General features: G+C 43.1%; 5 protein-coding genes across 8 annotated transcripts in view; 3 read left to right on the forward strand and 2 right to left on the reverse strand.

The window, feature by feature from the left end:
• The first annotated feature begins 868 nt into the window (after nt 1–868).
• Nucleotides 869–3,589, forward strand: LOC131212812 (bifunctional purine biosynthesis protein ATIC). 2 transcript variants are annotated; one of them, XM_058206844.1, is made up of 3 exons: nt 869–1,159; nt 1,455–1,594; nt 1,666–3,589. In XM_058206844.1, exons 2-3 carry the CDS (start codon nt 1,576–1,578, stop codon nt 3,417–3,419), a joined length of 1,773 nt encoding a protein of 590 aa, XP_058062827.1. In that variant the 5' UTR covers nt 869–1,159; nt 1,455–1,575; the 3' UTR covers nt 3,420–3,589. The 2 variants fall into 2 exon arrangements, with proteins under 2 accessions (XP_058062827.1, XP_058062826.1); XM_058206843.1 differs by having other exon boundaries at nt 874–1,019.
• Nucleotides 3,590–4,308: 719 nt separating this feature from the next.
• LOC131208540 (leucine-rich melanocyte differentiation-associated protein-like) lies at nt 4,309–6,313 on the forward strand. The gene is made up of 4 exons (XM_058201325.1): nt 4,309–5,118; nt 5,188–5,418; nt 5,711–5,850; nt 5,922–6,313. Exons 1-4 carry the CDS (start codon nt 4,981–4,983, stop codon nt 6,271–6,273), a joined length of 861 nt encoding a protein of 286 aa, XP_058057308.1. The 5' UTR covers nt 4,309–4,980; the 3' UTR covers nt 6,274–6,313.
• LOC131208539 (replication protein A 70 kDa DNA-binding subunit) lies at nt 6,273–8,492 on the reverse strand. The gene is made up of 3 exons (XM_058201323.1): nt 8,352–8,492; nt 6,804–8,270; nt 6,273–6,716 (listed from the first exon to the last, which is right to left on the reverse strand). The coding sequence occupies exons 1-3, from the start codon at nt 8,385–8,387 to the stop codon at nt 6,408–6,410; spliced, it is 1,812 nt and encodes a 603-aa protein (XP_058057306.1). The 5' UTR covers nt 8,388–8,492; the 3' UTR covers nt 6,273–6,407.
• A 372-nt stretch (nt 8,493–8,864) lies between these two features.
• Nucleotides 8,865–10,215, forward strand: LOC131209078 (phosphoglycerate mutase 2-like). Its single transcript, XM_058202060.1, has 2 exons — nt 8,865–9,072; nt 9,163–10,215. The coding sequence occupies exons 1-2, from the start codon at nt 8,970–8,972 to the stop codon at nt 9,825–9,827; spliced, it is 768 nt and encodes a 255-aa protein (XP_058058043.1). The 5' UTR covers nt 8,865–8,969; the 3' UTR covers nt 9,828–10,215.
• Nucleotides 10,216–10,349: 134 nt separating this feature from the next.
• LOC131209077 (heterogeneous nuclear ribonucleoprotein R) overlaps nt 10,350–20,066 on the reverse strand; it is a 44,081-nt gene continuing 34,364 nt past the window's right edge. For 2 of the 3 annotated variants that reach the window (XM_058202056.1, XM_058202055.1), the window contains one exon: nt 18,026–18,149. In XM_058202056.1, the coding sequence (XP_058058039.1) occupies nt 18,140–18,149 (10 nt within the window). In that variant the 3' untranslated portion in view covers nt 18,026–18,139. Of the gene's footprint in view, nt 18,150–20,066 lie in introns of all 3 variants that reach the window. The other variant, XM_058202057.1, reaches the window with a different exon arrangement.

Here is a 20,066-nt window from a genome sequence, read left to right on the forward strand (position 1 = left end):
CTTTCCGGCAGAGTTCAGAACGCGAATTTCCAGGAGGTCAACTAAAAGCGCATCGTAGCGAAATGGACAAATTTTATTGTCCAACAACACCCGTGGAACTGACGTGATGATGCGAACAACAAAACACTCCAGAGGTATTTTTAAGGACTCCGTTTCAAGCCTCCAACCCTTAACGTCCTTCCACACTGGAACTGTGGTACATCACTATCGACTGTATAAGCATATGATCGCTTATTAATTCCTCCCTGGTACTGTCTGTGGAACACTATTCTATTATTTCAAAATTAAACTAGCAACAATTCCCGTGTCCTACTGCCAGTGCCCAACCGAGGAAAACAACCCGTACTGAGAGTAATTTAAATACGTGTTTAAGAGGTTAAACCGTAAGTCCGTATGTGAAAATAAAAGAAGATGAACCTGTATCTTGTTGTTTGGTTTAATTCATTTGCCCGACTATAGTTTAATCATTTAGTAACTCATTTTATGTAGTACTCCTCTAGTAGTTACTTTTCTTTTCCTGAGATACAAGATATGTTGTGAACTGCAATCCTGCAGGCGAACTGTAGAGCCTAACAGGCTATTTGCGCCAAGATCGACCTGATGATTATGACCGTAATGATTAATTTATTAAAGCACTCGCCTTCGATTACTCGTTGCTGCTTTTGCAACGGGATTAGAATGGTTTTTTTTAAAATTTCGTATACTTGAATGCCAAACATGCCTAGAAACTTATCAATCATCGTACGACGATCGGTGGCACGCGACCGTTTGCTATACCACTACAAGAGTAACACGAGGCAATTTGGTGGAGCGCGCGTTTGTTTGTCAATTACCGTACGCCGCTGAAGCTGGAGGGGCAATAAGGCCGGCATCGGAAGAATCAGGTTTCCATTTGCGCTCTAGCTAGCAGTTCGCTCCGGTAGTCAAGCTAGTCGGCTTAAATCAATTTCAGAAAAGCCACACTCAGATCGTCCATCTTATCAGCTCCATATGCGTTTGGGTTCCATTCAGTGGATGCTGTGAGTAGAAGCGATCGCATTCTTAACCCAGATTAGCGTGAGGCTCCATCGGCGTTAATTGTGTTATCCTGATAAATGTGATTAGAAGAGGAGGTGTGTTAATTAAATTCTCCCTTCTAATTGTGAGAAGTAGCAAAGCTGTAAGTAATCATAATCTTGGAAATCGTATCAACTGAGGACCGCGTTGCTGAAGCAATCAGCCTGTGACGCATGAATTCTGGCTTGCCGTCTGTTGGTTCTGCTGTGTTCGCATACAAACAATCCTTAACCCATGCTGGCCTTTGCATTGCTCCGGTGAACTATTGCTCCAAGGCCCGATCGGTGGCGCGGGTTGCCAACGCAGCCGCGAGGCTTATCACTGTACCGCTGTTATTACTTTGTTCACTTATTTCGAACGTTATTGATCGCTTGAGGACGTATTTTGCTTATTGCTAGCCGGTGCCGCACCAACGTACGGATCAGAAATCATCCAACCGACGATCGAGCGAAAGCGGTTACCAGTCTCCGTTTGGATCCGAAAGTGAAAGGTTTGCAACGATACCACGCTACCGCAGCCATGGCCAGTGGAAAGCTCGGTAAGGACCCACATGCTGCTATCACCGAGTTTTGTGTGCATACTTAACCCGTCTCCGTCCCGTCCGAACAGCGTTCGTGAGTGTGTCGGACAAGTCCGGATTGGTGGAATTTGTCAATCAGTTGCACAACCTCGGTCTGAAGTTGGTTGCAAGCGGTGGTACCGCGAAAACGATCCGCGACCAGGGGCTACCGGTGCGCGATGTTTCCACCTTGACTGGTGCTCCGGAAATGCTGGGCGGTCGCGTGAAAACGCTTCACCCAGCGGTACACGCCGCAATTCTTGCCCGCACGACCGACTCCGATCAGCGAGACATCCGGCAGCAGGGTTACGAGTTGGCACAGGTAGTCGTCTGTAATCTGTACCCGTTCGGGTTGACCATCTCGAAGCCGGACGTGACGATTGCGGAAGCGGTTGAAAACATCGACATCGGCGGGGTGACTCTGCTGCGGGCGGCAGCGAAAAACCACCACCGAGTAACGGTCGTATGCGATCCGAGGGACTACGGTCGGGTGGTTGATGAGATCCGGAAGCACGGAGATACGACGGAAGCTACACGTCAAGTTTTGGCACTGAAGGCTTTTACTCACACGGCCGAGTACGATGGACTCATCTCGGACTATTTCCGCAAGCAATACTCGGCGGGCACTTCGCAGCTCAACCTTCGCTACGGCATGAATCCGCACCAGAAGCCCGCTCAGCTGTACTCCACCCTGGAGCGATTGCCCCTGAAGGTGGTCAATGCTGCACCGGGCTTTATCAACCTGTGCGACGCACTGAACGGTTGGCAGTTGGTGCGAGAGTTGAAGCGGGCCCTCGGTATGCCGGCCGCCACCAGTTTCAAGCACGTTTCGCCGGCCGGTGCGGCCGTCGGTGTGCCACTGACGCTCGAGCAAGCGAAACTCTGTATGGTGGACGACATGCTCGACAGTCTGACGCCGCTCGCGACAGCTTATGCGCGGGCTCGCGGAGCCGACCGGATGTCGTCGTTTGGCGATTTTGTCGCCCTGTCGGACACGTGCGATCTGGCCACGGCCAAGATCATTGCGCGCGAAGTGTCCGATGGAATTATTGCGCCCGGCTATACCGAGGAAGCGCTCGATGTGTTGCGTAAGAAAAAGAACGGCTCGTACTGTGTGCTGCAGATCGATCCAACCTACGAGCCGGGACCGGTGGAGCGGAAGACACTGTTTGGGCTGCAGCTCGAGCAGCGCCGCAATGATGCCGATATCGGGAAGGCCCTGTTCACGAACATCGTAACGACGAACAAGACGTTGCCGGAGGGCGCCCTGCGAGATCTGATTGTGGCGACGATCGCACTCAAGTACACGCAAAGCAACTCGGTGTGCTACGCCAAGGACGGACAAGTGGTCGGAATCGGGGCGGGCCAACAATCGCGCATCCACTGTACGCGTCTGGCGGGCGAAAAGGTTGACAACTGGTGGTTGCGCCAACACCCGCGCGTCGCCTCGATGCAGTTCCGGAAGGGTGTGAAGCGGGCCGAAATCTCGAACGCCATCGATAACTACGTGAACGGGACGGTTGGGAAGGATATGCCGGTGGCACAGTTTGAGGCAATGCTGGAGAAGATTCCGGCACCGCTAACGCAGGAAGATCGCGAGCGATGGGCCCGCGATCTGAAGGGAGTTTCCATTGGATCGGACGCATTCTTCCCGTTCCGGGACAACGTGGATCGGGCAGTGCTGAGCGGTGTGTCGTACATCGCAAGTCCGTCCGGCTCAACGAACGATGCAGGGGTGATCGAGGCATGCAACGAACATGGCATCGTTATGGTGCACACTAATCTTCGACTCTTCCACCACTGATCGACCCCGACACGATCCATAAGACGTTGTTTTCTTGAGAAGCAATCAAGCAGTCCTGGTGGGGATCGGCTGGACGGTAATCTGCAGCTACATTTTAGCATAGTTTTGTGTTTCTGATTATTATGAAGTACAGTGATGATGATCGTGTAATAAAATGCAACTCGCGATTATATTGTGCGTTGAGTCTTTTTCATCCGTATAGTAGTCCCTTTTAGTTCCGAAATAGGAGTTTAAAAACGAACAACCTTTTCTCGAAACATTTGAAAAAAAAAATGAGATCGCAATATTGAATCATTATTTTCTTAACATTTTAAGCATCATGACGATGACAAAAATTTTACGCGATACTCGCTAGCAATTGGGTCGGGTCAGTAACTGCTAATGCAAAAATCCCAAAGGGATTAACATTCTATGCCTACTCCGCTGCTGCACTCTGCCATAGCAACTGGATGCCGATCAGACTTTTACCATTCAAGCACGAGTTTTGCATCACACACTTGGGCCAATGCCACCAACACTCCTGTTCCGCGTACCGGCTGGCACCGGTTCTCCAAGGTTCTTACGACTTCTTTCGTCTACGAGGATCATATTTCTGACCACACGACCTAAGCGACCGAAGAACGAGGCGAGGAACCGACCAGAACCGGCAGGGAATCACACCAAGTGACGAATGGAGCGAAACGTCGCTCGAATGTTCGGGGTTTCCTTGGATGGTGGCGGCAGATAGGCCACTGCCTGGCAGAGAACCGACGTTTGCGTGTGCGTCTAGTGGCTATTTCGAACAATACAAAAGTAGGAGTTTCGAACAATCTAGCCGACTGATAAGAGTGCGATTTGCTGATGGTGGTCGTGGCTTCGGCAGCAAGGTGGAGGGTGTAGGATTGCAGCTCGCGTTCCCGATGTACACACCACACGACGACATGATAGTGGCCGGCGAAAGACGAGATGCTGTGCGTCCACCCGGCAAGTGGAGAGAAATCTCGAGTCGAGACCCTAGAGTAACGGCAATCGCATTACCTTCTACTGATAAGACCTTACGCTAATCGGATGTGCTGTGAGTAAACAAGCACTCCCGCTAGGAGACGGCCAATAGCCAAGGCCGATTACGGCCCAGTGTAGGAAAGGAACGAAAAACTTTAATCCATACGGTGCGGAAGAAGATGCACGGAATGCGATGACAGTGCGCGCCCGACCATCGCAGTTCGCCATGGAGGAGCCGATGATATAGACACCGGACGCATACTCCGATTGATGCCATTGCAATCCAAGCGACTTCCCAGAACAGGCCTTCGGTGCTGGTGGCGTTTACTTAAGGCTAGGATCGTCCTTAGATCAGAATCGTCCGATATACAGGAAGTGCGCTAGTGCCAACGTCGGTGTGTGTGTTCGGTGTGCTTTGTGACTTCAAATATTGTTTTTGTCCGCCGAGATTTCGATCCTCCGAAGGCGGGCCGTGCATACCGAACCCCTGCCGGTGGCTAGTGTTGGTGGTGCATTTTACCTTCCATCGGTTCTTGCTTCCCTCCTCCTGACGAAGGACCGTGCGCCGTGGGCTGTGCCAATGTTACTCACCAAGCTGGAGATTGCAGTCGGAAATCCTACGCTGAAGCGGAAGTACTGTGGCACCTACGCGGTACAGAGGAAAAAAATGGACGCCATAAATTGGAATAAAATCATGTACATCTCTCAGGAGGAGAAGGTAGGTTAGCAGACAGGAATGCGAAATCGGATTATGGGTTCACCTTTTTCGCACACTCTTTCCGGGCAGCTGATATACTTTGACCAGAAAACGTACAAACTACCTGAAGCGATACTGAATCTTTACGCCGACCGGGTACGGCATTTGGACCTGAGCCACAACAAACTGTCAGCATTCGATTCCCTCGAATTCTTCCCGTACCTTGAGGAGCTGGTTCTGGACAACAACTATCTTACGGATCTCGTCATCTTTCCCGCGCAGCTTAACCACGTAAAGTTGCTGTCGCTCAATAACAATAAGGTAAGCTAACCAAGTCGCAATGTGGCCACGGCATTCGCCAGCTCCGATCCGGCCAGGCGATCCGATAGAATGCAAATGCGAGATTGATTGGCGGACTGGGCGAAAGACAAGGCAAAAAAAATATGCTGAGCCTTGCCTTCCGATGGCGAAAGGCTATCGGGCTAACCACCAACTCTATAGATAATGGTAGTCTCTTCGGGAAAAGCGAGGCAAAGCCAGTTGGAGTGCTTCGATCGATCATTCGACGTTCTCTTCACAGCAAACGCAGCTAACTTCTCGCTCTTGCTTGCAGTTTAAAAATCTCGACCTTCTGCTCACGAAGCTTTCGCTTTGCTTCCCGAATCTTGAATACCTGAGCCTGTTGGGCAATCCCGCCTGTCCGTGCCATTTGCTGAACCTCAAGTACACCGAGTACGACTATCAAAAGTATCGGTAAGTGAGACTGTGGTGAAGGACGAACGCGAAGAACACGTTTTTGAAACGTTCCCGGTTCTCGGGCACAGGTTGTACATCATCCGGCACCTGCCCCAGCTGCGCATCTTGGACAGTCAGCGGGTGAAGAAAATGGAACGAGATTTCGTGCGCTGCCAGCTGGAGAATTACGGCGAAACGCTCGATCATGGCGGAAGTTCCCGTTCGCGACCGGTGGGACGCAAAACCAACGCCCTGAAGCACCTCTACACCGCCGTCAGTGCCGGATTGGGATTGCGCCGAAAAGTGCCACCAATCTACAGTCCGCTACCGGAAACGTTGCGCGAGGTAGGAGATCATCGTGGCGCATACGGTAGGTGCCGTTACCGGTACGTGGGCGCTCAGTCCGAAGGAAACCGATTCATACTCAACAACGATTTATGAATGACCACAAGGTGGTGCTTTATTCGTATCCTTTTACGTTTTTACGTTAGAGAGAAAAAGAAAAGAAGAAAGTGGAATTCAACGCGAAGCAAGACAATGATCGATAGGCTTCCTTCGGAACGGAACGAGGGATACTAGTTTTTGCCCACGCCAGTCATCTCCTGGATGCTCTTGACAAGGAGTGCATTGTACTCTTTGTGGTTAACCGGTGTTGCGCTAACGGCCGTTGTCTTGTTGCGGGCTTGTTCGTTGAAGAATTCCACCTTGGTGCGGAGCTTGAACACAAATGACTTGAAACAGAACGAGGTAAAGAGTCGTGCCGCGTCTTCACTGTGGTGCTCGACCAGGGTGCCAATCTCTTGCGACGATTTGCCAAAAATCTCTTCCGCTAACTCCGTGAACACCGTTACGTTCCGGTTCGACGTCCAGTCTCCGATCAACATCTGCAGATTTTGTAAGACAAAGAAGAATATGGTTTGTTTTTGTGTCGTTTCTCATCCAGTACGCACTGGCGACCGTTTCAAACTTACGTTCACGAGCAGACGGTATTTGAAATTGGGAAACTCGGCGTTACACTTCTCGCACCGGTACTGCCCATTGTCCTGATCGATCACCTTTTTGTTGCACTCCGCCTCTGGGCACGCCTTGTACACGGCATTCTGCGACTTGATCGTATGGATCATCGCCTTCACCTGAAAGTAATCGGCCTTGTCTCCGGCGCCCAAACTGCGATCGCTAGCCTCTTGCATCGACAGCCACTCGGTATTGAATCCGGTTCCAGCCCCTGTCCTGGCGGAAATACTGGACACCGAAGCTTGGCGTCCTTCATTTTGAAACCAGCCTCGCACTTTAAATGCTTCCTCCATGTCCGGATTGAGCTTCATCACGCTGCCCCCGACCAAACCGAGTGACTTGCCACCACCAAACTCGGATATTCGTACGGAACGCAGCAAAACCACCGGATTGTCGATAGCCGCAAAGTTTTGTGCATCGTCGCCCCACAGTGTCAGCTGTACCGAAGCATTGCTCGAGTCGACCAGCGTCACCTCCCGTTTGCGCAACTCACGGCCCGAAGCTTTCGCAGTAAACTGAACCACATCGCCTGCCTCCTTGCACACGCCGATCACGTCGACCGTGGCGTTCGGTTCCATGTTGGCGATCTGCGAGATGGGCACAAGGTTGTACTGAATCGCAGGCATTGACCCATCGGTTTCCGTGCACAGCTGCACGACCGTTTCTCCGTTCATCGTCATCTCGTAGTCATTTTTCAGGCTTGTGTACTGCTTGTTGGCTGGCTTCAGTTGGCACTTCGAGATGAAGTACACCTTGTCCACCTCGATCATATCGTAGAAGCGATCGCACTGCTCCTTAAACGCCGTCACACGGATCTCTCCCGACTCGTCCATTATGTCCATGCTGAAAAGTTTTCCTTCGCCCCTCGCATTGTTCCAGGTGCGGACGCCCGACTTGGACATTACCCGTGCCTTGATGGTCCACTTGTTCTGGTACGGGCTGAGCGACGCAATAGAGTGCGTGAGCGACTCAGCGATGGACACGTTGGCCGCAGCGACGCTCGGGGCTGGTGTGCGAACGGCACCGTTGCTGGCTGCACTTCCGTACGATGGCTTTTCTGAGCTAGCGCTCGACTGCGACGGTGTGTCCGTCATGGGTTGCGGATTGCCAATCTTTTCGCCGACCTGGCTGCCGTCTTTCAGCACGGTCAGCTCGACGATAATTAACACTCGCTTTTCGCCCTTCTCGTTCCGATTGATAATCGAGGTGGTGTATCGGTCGATCCGTATGATGGTGTACTCCGACAGCTTGCCCTGTTTGTGGTAATCGTTCAGCTGGGTAGCGAGCATAGCGAAGCTGTACAAGGACTTTCCATCCGATATTAGCAACCGAAAGCGCTCTGACTGTTCGCCAGTGCTAGCGATGCGTTTGGAACCGATAACTTGCACTACCGGATTTTCCAATTCGTTTCCCTTCATGATTTCCTGGTGATACATGTACAAACATGAATAATGCGTCACAACCGTATGACGCTCACCGGTTTGAAGGAATCTCGTACAACTTACCGATAGGAATCCCGCTGTGAGTCCCTGTAAATCCATGGCGCCGTTGTAACGTTGCCTCGGACCGAAAAAGTAACAGCTGAAAACTTCAGATATACGTTCAAACCGATAAAAATAGGTAAGTTAAATTGCTGCAAAGTACACTGTTCGAGGAGGCACTGCCGCCGACAGGATTGTGAGTTGAAGGCGCGCAATTTTATCTGTCATCCATTGCGGAGCGCTACAGGGAGCAACAAAAAGGGCTCACTTCAACCATAGATTGGTTATTTTCGTTTTGAGAATATCCTGCCACATGTCACAGCCCGTCGGGAAGATAACCAATTCAATGAAAAATGTTTCTAATTTTTAATAGTGTTACTTTCGTTATCGTTCATCGAAACAGGGACTAAATTTTATTGTTTCATTTATAAATGGCATCCTACGAGCGCAGCTTCAGCGGTGAGCGAAACAAATCACTAACGCAGCCCAACCAATGTCAACAATCTGCCAATGCCTGACCTTCACTGCCTACGGAAGGTCGTCTTTGGGAAGTTACGGGTTTGAAAACGGATCGCTCAGTTCTACCGAGATTTCCCTTTCGTTCGCAGCGAAGCCGTGAATCCTTTAAACTTTTGCAAGAAAATGGCAGGAAAGTATCGAATTGTTATGGTTCGCCATGGCGAATCGGAATGGAATCAGAAGAACCTGTTTTGCGGCTGGTATGATGCAAATCTGAGCGATAAGGGTATGTACGGTAGAACAGTGGGTTTCTTGCGTGTAGCAGTGATGTAACAACGGGGTACATTTATTACAACACTTGATTCGTGCGCTCTAGGCAAGGAAGAAGCCCTGGCCGCTGGAAAGGCAGTTAAGGAAGCGGGGCTCAAGTTCGATATTGCCCATACGTCGCTGCTAACCCGGGCACAGGTGACTCTCGACTCTATACTGAAAGAATCTGGACAGACGGGCATTCCCATCGAGAAAACTTGGCGTCTCAATGAACGTCACTACGGCGGCTTGACCGGGTTGAACAAATCTGAAACGGCGGCGAAGTATGGTGAGGAGCAGGTACTTATCTGGCGCCGCAGTTTCGACGTGCCGCCGCCCAACATGGAACCGGACCATGCGTACTATGACGCGATCGTCAAGGATGTACGCTACAAGGACGACCCGAAACCGAACGAGTTTCCGATGGCCGAGTCGCTCAAGCTCACCATTGCCCGCACGCTGCCGTACTGGAACGATGTGGTGATTCCGCAGCTAAAGCAAGGCAAGAACATCATTATTGCCGCTCACGGCAACAGTCTACGGGGCATCGTGAAGCATTTGGACCAGATGACTGACGAGGCTATTATGGGTCTTAATCTACCAACCGGCATTCCATTCGTGTACGAGCTGGACGAAAATCTGAAGCCGGTCGTGTCGATGAAGTTCCTTGGCGACGAGGAGACCGTACGCAAAGCGATCGAATCCGTTGCCAATCAGGGCAAGGCGAAGTAAGACACCGAGCCTCTGCGTGTCGGGTATCCGATGTACATTTTGTTTTGTCCCAAGCCATGCTGAAGACGGCGAGCATCTTGTTTAGCAATCTCGGTTTGTCTACGGTCTGCCATCTACTCCATCTAACATGAACGTAACCCTTTCACGAATTCTCTTAGTGTTCTGTTTTCGTCAATTGTTGAGCCCCGTTACTAGACAAGGCCGGTCCCGGTCAGTTCGTTATTTATTCATAGCGTAGCTTTCGTGTATGACACAATCGGATGACATAGAAAGATAAGAAGTTACGTATATTCCACTATCCAAGGGTTAGCAAGCCTCGCCACCGAGTATTGCCAGATACAACCGGAATAAACAACAAATAAATATCTCTCGCGGAATTTCAGTGGAAGCAATTGGTGTTCGTTTGTCTTTTCGAGAATGTGGAAATAATTTACCGGATGAATTCATCGATGGTGGCACATGGTCGATAATGTCCGTTGCCAGTCGGTGCGAAAATTGAAACGCATTGTTATTATTATAACATTTATTTTTTATTTTCTTTCGTATATAGAGCAGTTACAAAGGTGGTTGATGATTTCCTTTTATTTCTGATCTTCCCTAACCGTCCTACGCACTCTCTTGCTCTACCTGTTGGTTCCCTTTTCACTGCTTTACAGGCATGACGCATGATCCCTATCTCAATGACGTTGCTGCTGCTGCTGCTGATGCGACTTATTCTGCCTCTTTCTGTTCTCGCTGGCCCTAATGGTGCTCTATTGTTCGCACTTGAAGTATTCCCACTGTCTTCAGCCCTTCAATTGTATAAGTTGTTGTTTTTCCTGTTTGTACCGGATAATTTTTAGTAGCATAACTTTGTGGAGTGTGATGAGTGATGCCCTCATTGACCTGTTCACACTAGCGAGTGCCTGCCTGTTATTTATTTGATTTTCAATTTTTAAACGGTGGTCGCTTCAGAAACCCCTTAAGGGGCGGAGGACTTTCGTGCTGTTGTCGGTTCGAAGACAATTGTTTTTCTCTCGCTTCGCCCGGTCACAATCTCAGTTTCAAACAATTCTTCGTTTTGATTTAGTGGTTTACAAACATAAAATATTGGTTAAATAAACTATTTAATTCATATGAGTCTTTTTCTATGTGTTCGTCAGTGGGTTGTACAAAAATCTGTTTCTGTTTTGGATACTACATTTTTTTCATATGGTGCATAATATAGATCGGCCAAACAAATGTGTAGGCAAGTTTGTGAAGAAATAAAAATAGGCCGTCATTGCAGGCAATTGGCAATGACACGAACGGTAATATGACGACGATTATGTCTACATTTAAAATATGAGCAAATCTATTGCCTAATGAGTAGCATATTCGGAATACAGCTTACTGCGATGAGAAGAAACGAAAAAAAACCCAAAGGTGCCCAAAACTAAAAGTGTGTCCAAAGTAACACGATGATGTGTATTGCGTGAGCAGTACTCTACAACGTGTAATATTAATACCACTGCAGACAGTAGTAATTCAAAATTTGCCTTATTTTTTCACTTTTTTGTGTTAAACTACTAAGCTACAGAATTAATCTCATCGAGCGAGCCAAAAGATTTGATGCACAAGCCGTACGCGCTTGCAAATTTAAATTTCACCATTTGTAGCACTCTGATTGCAACCAAGAACTATGCGAGAGTAACCGCTCTTATTGAAGTCACCCAGTGATATAAAACGAGAATGGCTCTCCCTCTTTTGTTTTTTTATCGCCTAACAAACGATTATAAGCAATTTGTGAGCCATTTCGCCATCGTTTTCTTTTGTGTTCAAAATGGTTCCTATTGAGTGCGTAACTCCACTGTGTGACAGGTTCTGCTACTAGTTTGATTCGTGGTTTAGCAAGGGCACAAAAGTTTGTTTCCAAATTTAAAATCTGTTTTTTAGTATGTGAGAACATTCATTTCGTGTTCAGGTGAAAATAGGTTACATTGTATGAAAGAAATAAAAATGTGTCTCGTTCTTTCCTTTTTCCGTCGGAGGACTTGCATGAACAAACGGAAAACGAACCATATCGCTAATAGCTGTTTCTTCAACGATTCACTATTTTGCGCCGTAGTACTAGCATTGTTTGTGTGAAAAGTTCGTATGCGATTTCGAATCTATAGTCTCTGCCTGTTTTATGATTGGTAGATTGGTAAGGTGTGTATGACTATTTAAAAAATATATAATTATAAGGAAACGCATGCTTTCGAAAACTGTTTGATTTTAAAACCGATACGCCTGAATGCGGAATTGAAGTAGTATTCTTTTCCAAACTAAAAGACTATCCCCCTCTGGTCTTTAAGCGTAGTTCAACTGTCGTTGTGAGAAAAGTTTAAGATTAGCTAGGTACATATTTGTTTTATTTTCTTTTTTATGTTTATTACGCACAAAGTGGAAAACTTATATATTAGTTGGCTATTAAGTTGGTTTTCTGTAGTCAGCTCAAATTCTGTAGAATGTCTATCTTTTCTTTCACCACCTTTTTCGATAAAGATGTTCTTGCACTCCTGTTTAATTGTAGTACGGTTACAAAAAAAAACAACGAACATAGATGTAACTTTATCTAAAAATTCGCACGTGTATACCCTACTGTTACTCAAAAAATAAGATGTAAAAGACAAAAATATATAGCAATAACTTTTCTGTTTCTACTTGAATTTTTACTCGAATATGACTGATTCATAGTGCTTATTTTATCTTATTCTTTTGTCTAAATACGTTATCCTTAGCAATTTTTACCTTCAATCTAATACAGCATTATTCGTATTGTTCAGCTTTTCAACGTAGTTTGTTTTGCGAAATAATCTTGGTTTGTCGAATTGGACTGTAATTGTAACTGGATTTGGATTTGAGTTTCGTTTCTGTCGCCGCAAGAATAGATAGGTTAGGATTTCTTCGAGGAGCCCCAGTACATTGGTATCTCTCAAACAGTAGCACATTTGAGTTGAAACATGGTTTCGACATCGAAAAGGTGAGGGAAGTGTTATGCAATGTGTTTATTAACGTAAATGTGGCATTGTTATTTTAGCTCATTATTTAATCATTTCCTTACAAAGATAAGAAGAAGGGAAATTCTCTGGCGTTGGGTACTTTTGTGAAGCTTCCACTTTCGACCTTCAATTACATCAGCCAGCAGGCAGCAATTATAAAACAATTAAAATATTTCTTTCCACAAAAAATACGTAATGAAAATGTTGAACGAACGACTGAAGACTGGGCGATTTCGTAAATTGAACAATGCACCAAAAACTAGAACACAAACGAAACAGACTAAAAGTAGACAAAAACGAGTTCTAATATGATTCAAAGACTCACTGACACTCTGATTACAGAGTTGAATTTTGCGACAACCCAAAAGTAAAGTTCACTGTAGTTAGATAACAAAGTGCCTCTGAAAATTTCCCTTCTTTTACAAACGTAATAAAAAAACATACATAGCAACATTTTCAGCTTTACAGACAAATTTAAGAACAGTACTAACAAAAATATGCCCTCAGTTCGCTCGAAATGTATGTTCGTTGATAAAACGTTATACGTTCGTGAAACATGGTCAACTTTTGGAAGCTAATAAAAAGTAGGATCGATAAATGTGAATAGGTGGGTGAACATGTAGGTTGTATGTTTTGTGAACTAAATTGTTTTGATTTTCAATCGAGAGTAATTTTAAGCATCAGGAAAACAAATTTTATGGTCACCATTGGTAGGAGGTGCGCTAATGCCAATATATTTAATTTGGTTGCTCGAATAAAATGTTTTCGGTAAAAAAATATATTGTTTCGCGGGCGGTTATAAACTTTTACGCATTGCTTTGCTCTCAATTTTGCATTAAATAATAGCTTTAATTATAAAATAGTGTTCAAATATTGCATAATTTATCATTGTATTCCATCGTTTTCCTTGTTCCCCAATTTTCCTTTCTCTTTCCCATACCCGTTGAGTTTGGGACATTTTCTGGTTATGCTTCTTGATTTCATTAGCCTTCATTTATGCGAAGATGTGTTCGGGCAACAGTGTTCTTGTTTGTTTGCAGCTTATGTATAAGATTCGAACAAGCAGTCAGAAGTTTGGCGGCGTTATAAAATGCAAGTTGCGCTAACAAAAGAGCGAGCTTTGTCTCAAAGTTGTCTTGTTCTTCCTATTGGTTTGGGTTGATGGTCGAATAGTGTATTCACGTGAATGAAAACACACTGTGTGTGTTTCAAATGGACTGACCATCAAGGTTTAAATAAATGTTCATGGAAATCAAAACCAAATTCAATAATGCGGACCAATATGTTTACTGTGCAAAAATTTGGTGGATATCTTTTTGTATGAATTATTTTTGTTTTGCTTCAGCTTTTCATAATGCACAAACTAAATAAATCCAACAGAAAATGCCCCTACAACTTGCGTCTATTTTCTTTTGCCTCACATTAGTTTGTTTTATGTTTCAATCAGTCTTTTCTCCCACTTTGCTTTTGTAAGGCAGCTCTCAATATTTGGGCACCATATTTTGATATCGCGAAATATAGACGATAATCGTTAGCAGAAAAAAAACACGATCACGCGCTGTGCCCCCTGCGACAGCTTCTTTTCGTTTCAATTGCTTGTTACACATGCCCTATCTTTTACACTATCTTCGTTACTATTTTTGCTAACTTTTATCACGTCCTCATCGCTGTCCTTAAATAACAGTATTTTTCCGACCATTAAATCTATTTCTAGCTCCAATGTTTTTCGTTATTGTGTGATGAAATGGGGTTTCGCTTGTTTTCTCTAAACAGCGGAATTTACGATCAATGGTTTTCCCGGATATAAAACTCGTGACATTTATATGGATGATTTGCACATACGTAATCCGTATTCGATATTGTTCTATTTGCCTTGGTTTGCGTATAAAATTTTGTTTCTTACGCTTCCATTTTTGTTTCACTGCATTGTGATAATTCCACGATCGTGCTCTGCCCCTGATTTTTATTGGAGTCCGAGCGTATGTCTGCTCTAAAAGCTCTCCCCCAATAAAGAGAGTTCCAACAAACCAACTAAAACACATATATGTATGTATATATATATACCATAAAACGAAATCAACGATATGCAAACTATGAGCAACACTTGGCTGAATTAAGAAGAAAATAAAACTAGTTATTTTTGTTTTACTTTTTGAGGAAAAAGTATTGAACTTGTGTTGATGTTAAGGTAACCGTGATTAATTATACCAATCCGTTATCTCGAACGCACAAGCATAATGACGTTGTAAAATAATCGTAACCAACATCGATACTTTGCGCTAGGCTGTTTGTGTGGACAACGCCTCCGGAGGGCTAGATTAACATGAACGAAAACAAAGTATAATATCAAAGAAAAAGAAACAAAAGATATAATTGAAAAAAACTCTTACGGAACATGTGTAGTTTAAAACATTTGCTGAAGTAAGCCCAGCATGTTTGGGATGATTCAATTTTTAAATGTATGTTTTGGCGCAAAAAAAAACTTTCAAAATGTACTGTTTCAAGTAGTATAGGTATAAAATAAAAGGTAGTACACACACAATGCTGATTTTCGATACGGTTCGATTGTAGACTTTCCGTTTGTTACTGTAATCCTTTTTGTTTATCATTGTTGTCCTCACGATCGTTCTAATGCTACAATACCACCACTTCTCTCTTTTCCCCGCCTGCTTATATGATCGGATAAGGCTTTTATCATTTCATACTTTGTTTCAAATGGATGTATGAAACGTGTTCGTGCACCAACGCGTTCAAGTGTTTGAGCTAAAATTTTGCATATTTTTCCTCCGTGCAGCAGCATTTGCGACGCTATGGGGCTGCTTTGATGGTTTTAATTTTTTGTTTCATTCTTTGCACCTTTTTCATAGTCCTCTCCGTTTTGCCATCCAGTTTTCATTGCTTATGTTTAGAACTGTTAGCCGTTTCACTCTTGTCAAGTTTTTTCTCACATCAACTCTTGATCGATTTTCGTCATAGTTTTCGATTTGAGATTAGTTTATCCTCCATAATTGTTCTGACCTCCCAGTGTTCGTCGTTATAGCGCAATTTTCATATTGTCTTAGACTATACCTTTTTTAGTTTCCACCCTTGACTTATTTCGTTTAAATTTTTTGCACGTTTTCCACTCGTCAGCGAAGAGATGCGCTTTTTGCTTCTGCTACCACTAATTCTCTTTTCTCTTATTTGATCGCTAGTAGCCAAATGTGTTCTCTCGGAAAACATTTCACCGCTGTCGAATATAATTTTGCTTCTAATCATTCTAATGAACACGGAATTTTTCACCCTTGTGGTAGCTTTATACGACTGGCTGCGGGCATGAAATAAAAACGATGAATTCCTAAATAACATAAATAAAATTTTCCTTTTCGCCAATTTATGGTGGTCACCGTCTGATAAAAGAGTCCAATAATACTTTTACTTTCTTTTCGTTTGCTGTGTGTTATCTCATCACTTTATAGCCAATTTTGATTCCTATTAAATTTGAACACTTTTATCGAATATTTTCTTCATTCTCGATTAGATTCATGCCCTAAGCAAGTTTAATTTTAAATTTATACAAACCAAAATAGTTCTAACATTAACTTTTTACACCCAAACTTTAGGGTTTTCAAACATTTTTACACTTTTTCTGACATTGTTTTTGACCGGCTGCTTTCTTCTTTTTTCGAATATATCACACCACATATTTCATTTTCACTTAAATGTTCATCTCATTGAATGTATACATACACATTGTTTGAATGAACATAAAAATCTATGCGTTGCTACATTATCCTTAGAAATTTCGCACAACGTATTCACTTTTAGAGGTTAGAGCCTTGTTTTAAATTTCTTCAAGTATACCGCGCTCTATTTACACTTTATTCGCAAGTAAATGTTTGCCTTCTATTGCGCTTCAAAATAATAATGAAACAAGAACAATACAAAACAAATCCAACATAACTCAAAATAAACTTTTTCCTTTTCCAATGATTTCTATTAACGAAACAAAAAAACCGAGAAAACGAGTGTTCAACTTTCATTCACTATCACGATTAGGACTTCCTTATCCAAAATATTGTATTTCTGGCATTTACTTTTTCAGAGAACTCAAATTTTCTCATTTACACTCAGCCGATGTAGTTTTCTGGAAATTTATTTTAGACTTGGCGAACTATTCACGCGTGTTTGCCTGGCTTTCAATCAATGTGCTACACTTTCCATACTATTCTTCACTTCTTACGTGCATCACCACTACGTCTGTTTCGTTAAGCAATTAGAAATTAATGGTAAATACAAGCCCTAGGGAACCTGTTTTGTTACGTACCTATTTTGCGACTATCAATTTTATAAAACGGTGGAGATCTCGATTATTTCGTTGTTGTATAATAATTTTGAATTTGTCTCACTTGTTGAACTATCATTTGTCATTTGTGGGGAAGCTATTCAAAATGGTAACACGACTGCTTTTTTGCGGATTTAATTGGAACTAATGATCGATTGGAAATTGGAGATAAAACTGAAGATGAACATGTTTAAAATTACTGCAAGCACTCCTCTCATCTCGCAAACAAACACGAAATTTAATACACCCTCGTCTCGAAATATTTTCACATACCGAAATTCAATTCACTTTTTTATACAACATTATCCCTGTGTCTGATTTACCAATTTGTTTTTTCCTTTTTTTGTATTGATGTTGCGCCATCAGATCTTTGTTAGAAATTTCCCTCAGTCACGTTTGCTACAATTTGCGTTCCAATGGTAGCTTTGGGAAGTTACTTCTCGTTCACTGAGTAACATCATTTTGGTATGATTTGTGTGCCAAATAAAATCAGTCATTTTTCCATTTTCCCATTTCGCTCATTAAACGCCGTGCCATTTCCAACAGTGCCTAGTCAGCTATGTCTTATGCTTTTAAACTATGTGACTTTTGCGTAAAATTTAATTATAAATGTGTAATTAGAAAAGTTATCTTTTCCCCTGTAGTTAATGTTACTCAATTGAAAAAGAAATGGAAAACTTCCAGTCTAACCAGATGAACTATTTATGTTGTGTTTGCTTTGCTTCAGGTGTTCTTGTATACAAGAGCAAATGATCATATTGTTGCTGTTGAATGTTGGAGTAGACACAAAGCTGATTTCAATGGGTATGTGCAAGTTAGTTTAACTCCACGCAGAGTAGGTATCGGTGTACCATTGCTCTCCACCGTTCGTCCCTAGTGGCTGTTGAGGCAAAGGTTGACTTCCCCAGTTATTACCAAAATTTGCTAATGCTCCATAGCGTCGCTTTATATCCCCTTGGTTATGAGGACCTCCTTCAAATTTGCGCTTACCGATTGCTGATTATTATCCGAAACGAGGAATTAAGAAAGGTGAAGAAAGGGAGGAAAGAAAAAAACATTAGTTCAATATACGTCGCTTTTGGATTAATATGTTTGGCTTTAAGAGGTAAAATGTTTGTTATTTTCTATTACAAGCAAACTATCTTTACCACCCGCCTGATATCTTCAACTGGCATTACGCTCTGAGAATAAACTCACGTGAGGCACCAGGCGCCTCCATGTACAATTCGTCTGAATAGTTTGGACTTGGCAAAGCATATTTTATTTCTCCGAACAACACAAAAATGTTTTGTGGTAATGATGATCAAATTTGTTATGTTTTTTGTTTTTCTGATTAGTCTCCAAAAACTAGATAAAGGTCATTGAATGACATAAACCTAACGATAGCGTTAATTAATCTTCTCTCCGATTTCTTTTATACAAGCGTATTTTTTGAGAAAAAAACCGAATCAAGATTTATTAGGAAAAACTTAAAACGTAACAACTAGGATATAATACAAAGGAGTAAAGAGGTATCACGAAAACACTTCGGCGATTACTTCGTGATATCTGGCATCGGCGTCTGATGCAGCAAGACTTCATCAATTGCTGCTTTAATAGACTGGGTACATGTTTCGATATTGCAAAGGACACTCAAGTTCTGTTCTCAAATGGTCCAAAAATGTGTGGTAACATTTACCATTAGTTTCATGTTCATTTGGTATTCATTTCGATTCGTATGAAATGAGATAAGAAAACATTTAAATTTTACTATACGTTTAGAACAGCAGAACTTAAGAAAACTACAGTGTTGAACATCGGATACAGTATCTCTGTTCTGCAATTGCATTTGCAGAGAAAAGACAAATTTGAAGAAGACCGGATTCCAGCCTCATGGCCAAGTTACTTACCTGTGTAATAATCAGTTATACAATGAAAAAGTGCTTTTTAATGATCGAATTCAATTACCATTCCGAAGCAAAGGCAAACAACATAAGAACACAAAGGAGCAGGCAGAAAAGGTCTAAAAAACCGTAAACGATACTGTATCCGAGGTAGACAGGATGCTGCGTTAGGTTCAAAAACTGATACAAAGTTAAACTTTTCATTTGATTGTTTTTTCTTGAAATTTTGCTCGATGTAAATAGTAACATTAAATACTCAAATTGAACTTCCTACATTTGTGGGCGTGTGAAGCTCTTCTCTCTTCGGCATGTAAAGATAGGTTGTGATTGGCCAATTGGTGACGTAAAGAAAGCAAAGATATTTACTTGTCACTTTATTTTTATCTAACTTTTCATGTACATGTAATGTTCGTTTGCATTGCTATTAAAGGTACTGCATACACATCATCTTATTTTTCTACTTAAACTTGAAATGGTTCCCTAGTCTTTCGGCTATCCCTAGAAAAATTTTGAAAAACCATCAATAAAGAAGTTTTGTAAAGTATTAATGGATCTATTAATTTAACGTCGGCTAATGTAATATTAGAATAGGTGTCGAATCGATTAGTATGAATAGTACCTCTGCTGTCGTATTGATAGATAATAAAGCAATATTTTTCAATTGACAGAATTGTTTCAAATATATTTGACTTTTGCAAACTATTGTTGTTTATTATTTAAAACTATAATTGTCTTTAGAAATGAGAAGTGTTACTACTTTATAAAATAAAAGCGCACTTGATTTGAGCATATGAATTCTGTTACGACTGATATTTTTTCGTTCAGATGCTCCTTGCAGCACTGGACAAATACTGCAACAATGCGGAAATTACAGTCGCTTGCGTGGTCTGCATAAGACGTAAACCTATCAGAGTTATTGAAAGTCTGTTGCCTAAAATATGTGTATAAAATGGTTGTTAATAGTATGAAGGTGTGTTGATGAGTGCTGAACAAGGAGCTATATAAAGCAAAAAACAGTTTGAGACATCTG

This window comes from Anopheles bellator, chromosome 2, assembly GCF_943735745.2.
Source record: "Anopheles bellator chromosome 2, idAnoBellAS_SP24_06.2, whole genome shotgun sequence".
Lineage (NCBI taxonomy): Eukaryota > Metazoa > Arthropoda > Insecta > Diptera > Culicidae > Anopheles > Anopheles bellator.

Bases quoted from the DNA above. Each gene is read 5' to 3' on its own strand.
- LOC131212812 (XM_058206843.1), top strand. From the start codon at position 991: ATGCGTTTGGGTTCCATTCAGTGGATGCT. The intron at 1,020-1,454 runs GTGAGTAGAAGC...GCTTATTGCTAG, and splicing joins GGTTCCATTCAGTGGATGCT to CCGGTGCCGCACCAACGTAC. The intron at 1,595-1,665 runs GTAAGGACCCAC...CCGTCCGAACAG, and splicing joins CATGGCCAGTGGAAAGCTCG to CGTTCGTGAGTGTGTCGGAC.
- LOC131208540 (XM_058201325.1), top strand. From the start codon at position 4,981: ATGTTACTCACCAAGCTGGAGATTGCAGTCGGAAATCCTACGCTGAAG. The intron at 5,419-5,710 runs GTAAGCTAACCA...TCTTGCTTGCAG, and splicing joins TGTCGCTCAATAACAATAAG to TTTAAAAATCTCGACCTTCT. The intron at 5,851-5,921 runs GTAAGTGAGACT...TCTCGGGCACAG, and splicing joins TACGACTATCAAAAGTATCG to GTTGTACATCATCCGGCACC.
- LOC131208539 (XM_058201323.1), bottom strand. From the start codon at position 8,387: ATGGATTTACAGGGACTCACAGCGGGATTCCTATCG. The intron at 8,271-8,351 runs GTAAGTTGTACG...ATGTATCACCAG, and splicing joins TCACAGCGGGATTCCTATCG to GAAATCATGAAGGGAAACGA. The intron at 6,717-6,803 runs GTAAGTTTGAAA...CAAAATCTGCAG, and splicing joins AATACCGTCTGCTCGTGAAC to ATGTTGATCGGAGACTGGAC.
- LOC131209078 (XM_058202060.1), top strand. From the start codon at position 8,970: ATGGCAGGAAAGTATCGAATTGTTATGGTTCGCCATGGCGAATCGGAA. The intron at 9,073-9,162 runs GTATGTACGGTA...CGTGCGCTCTAG, and splicing joins TGCAAATCTGAGCGATAAGG to GCAAGGAAGAAGCCCTGGCC.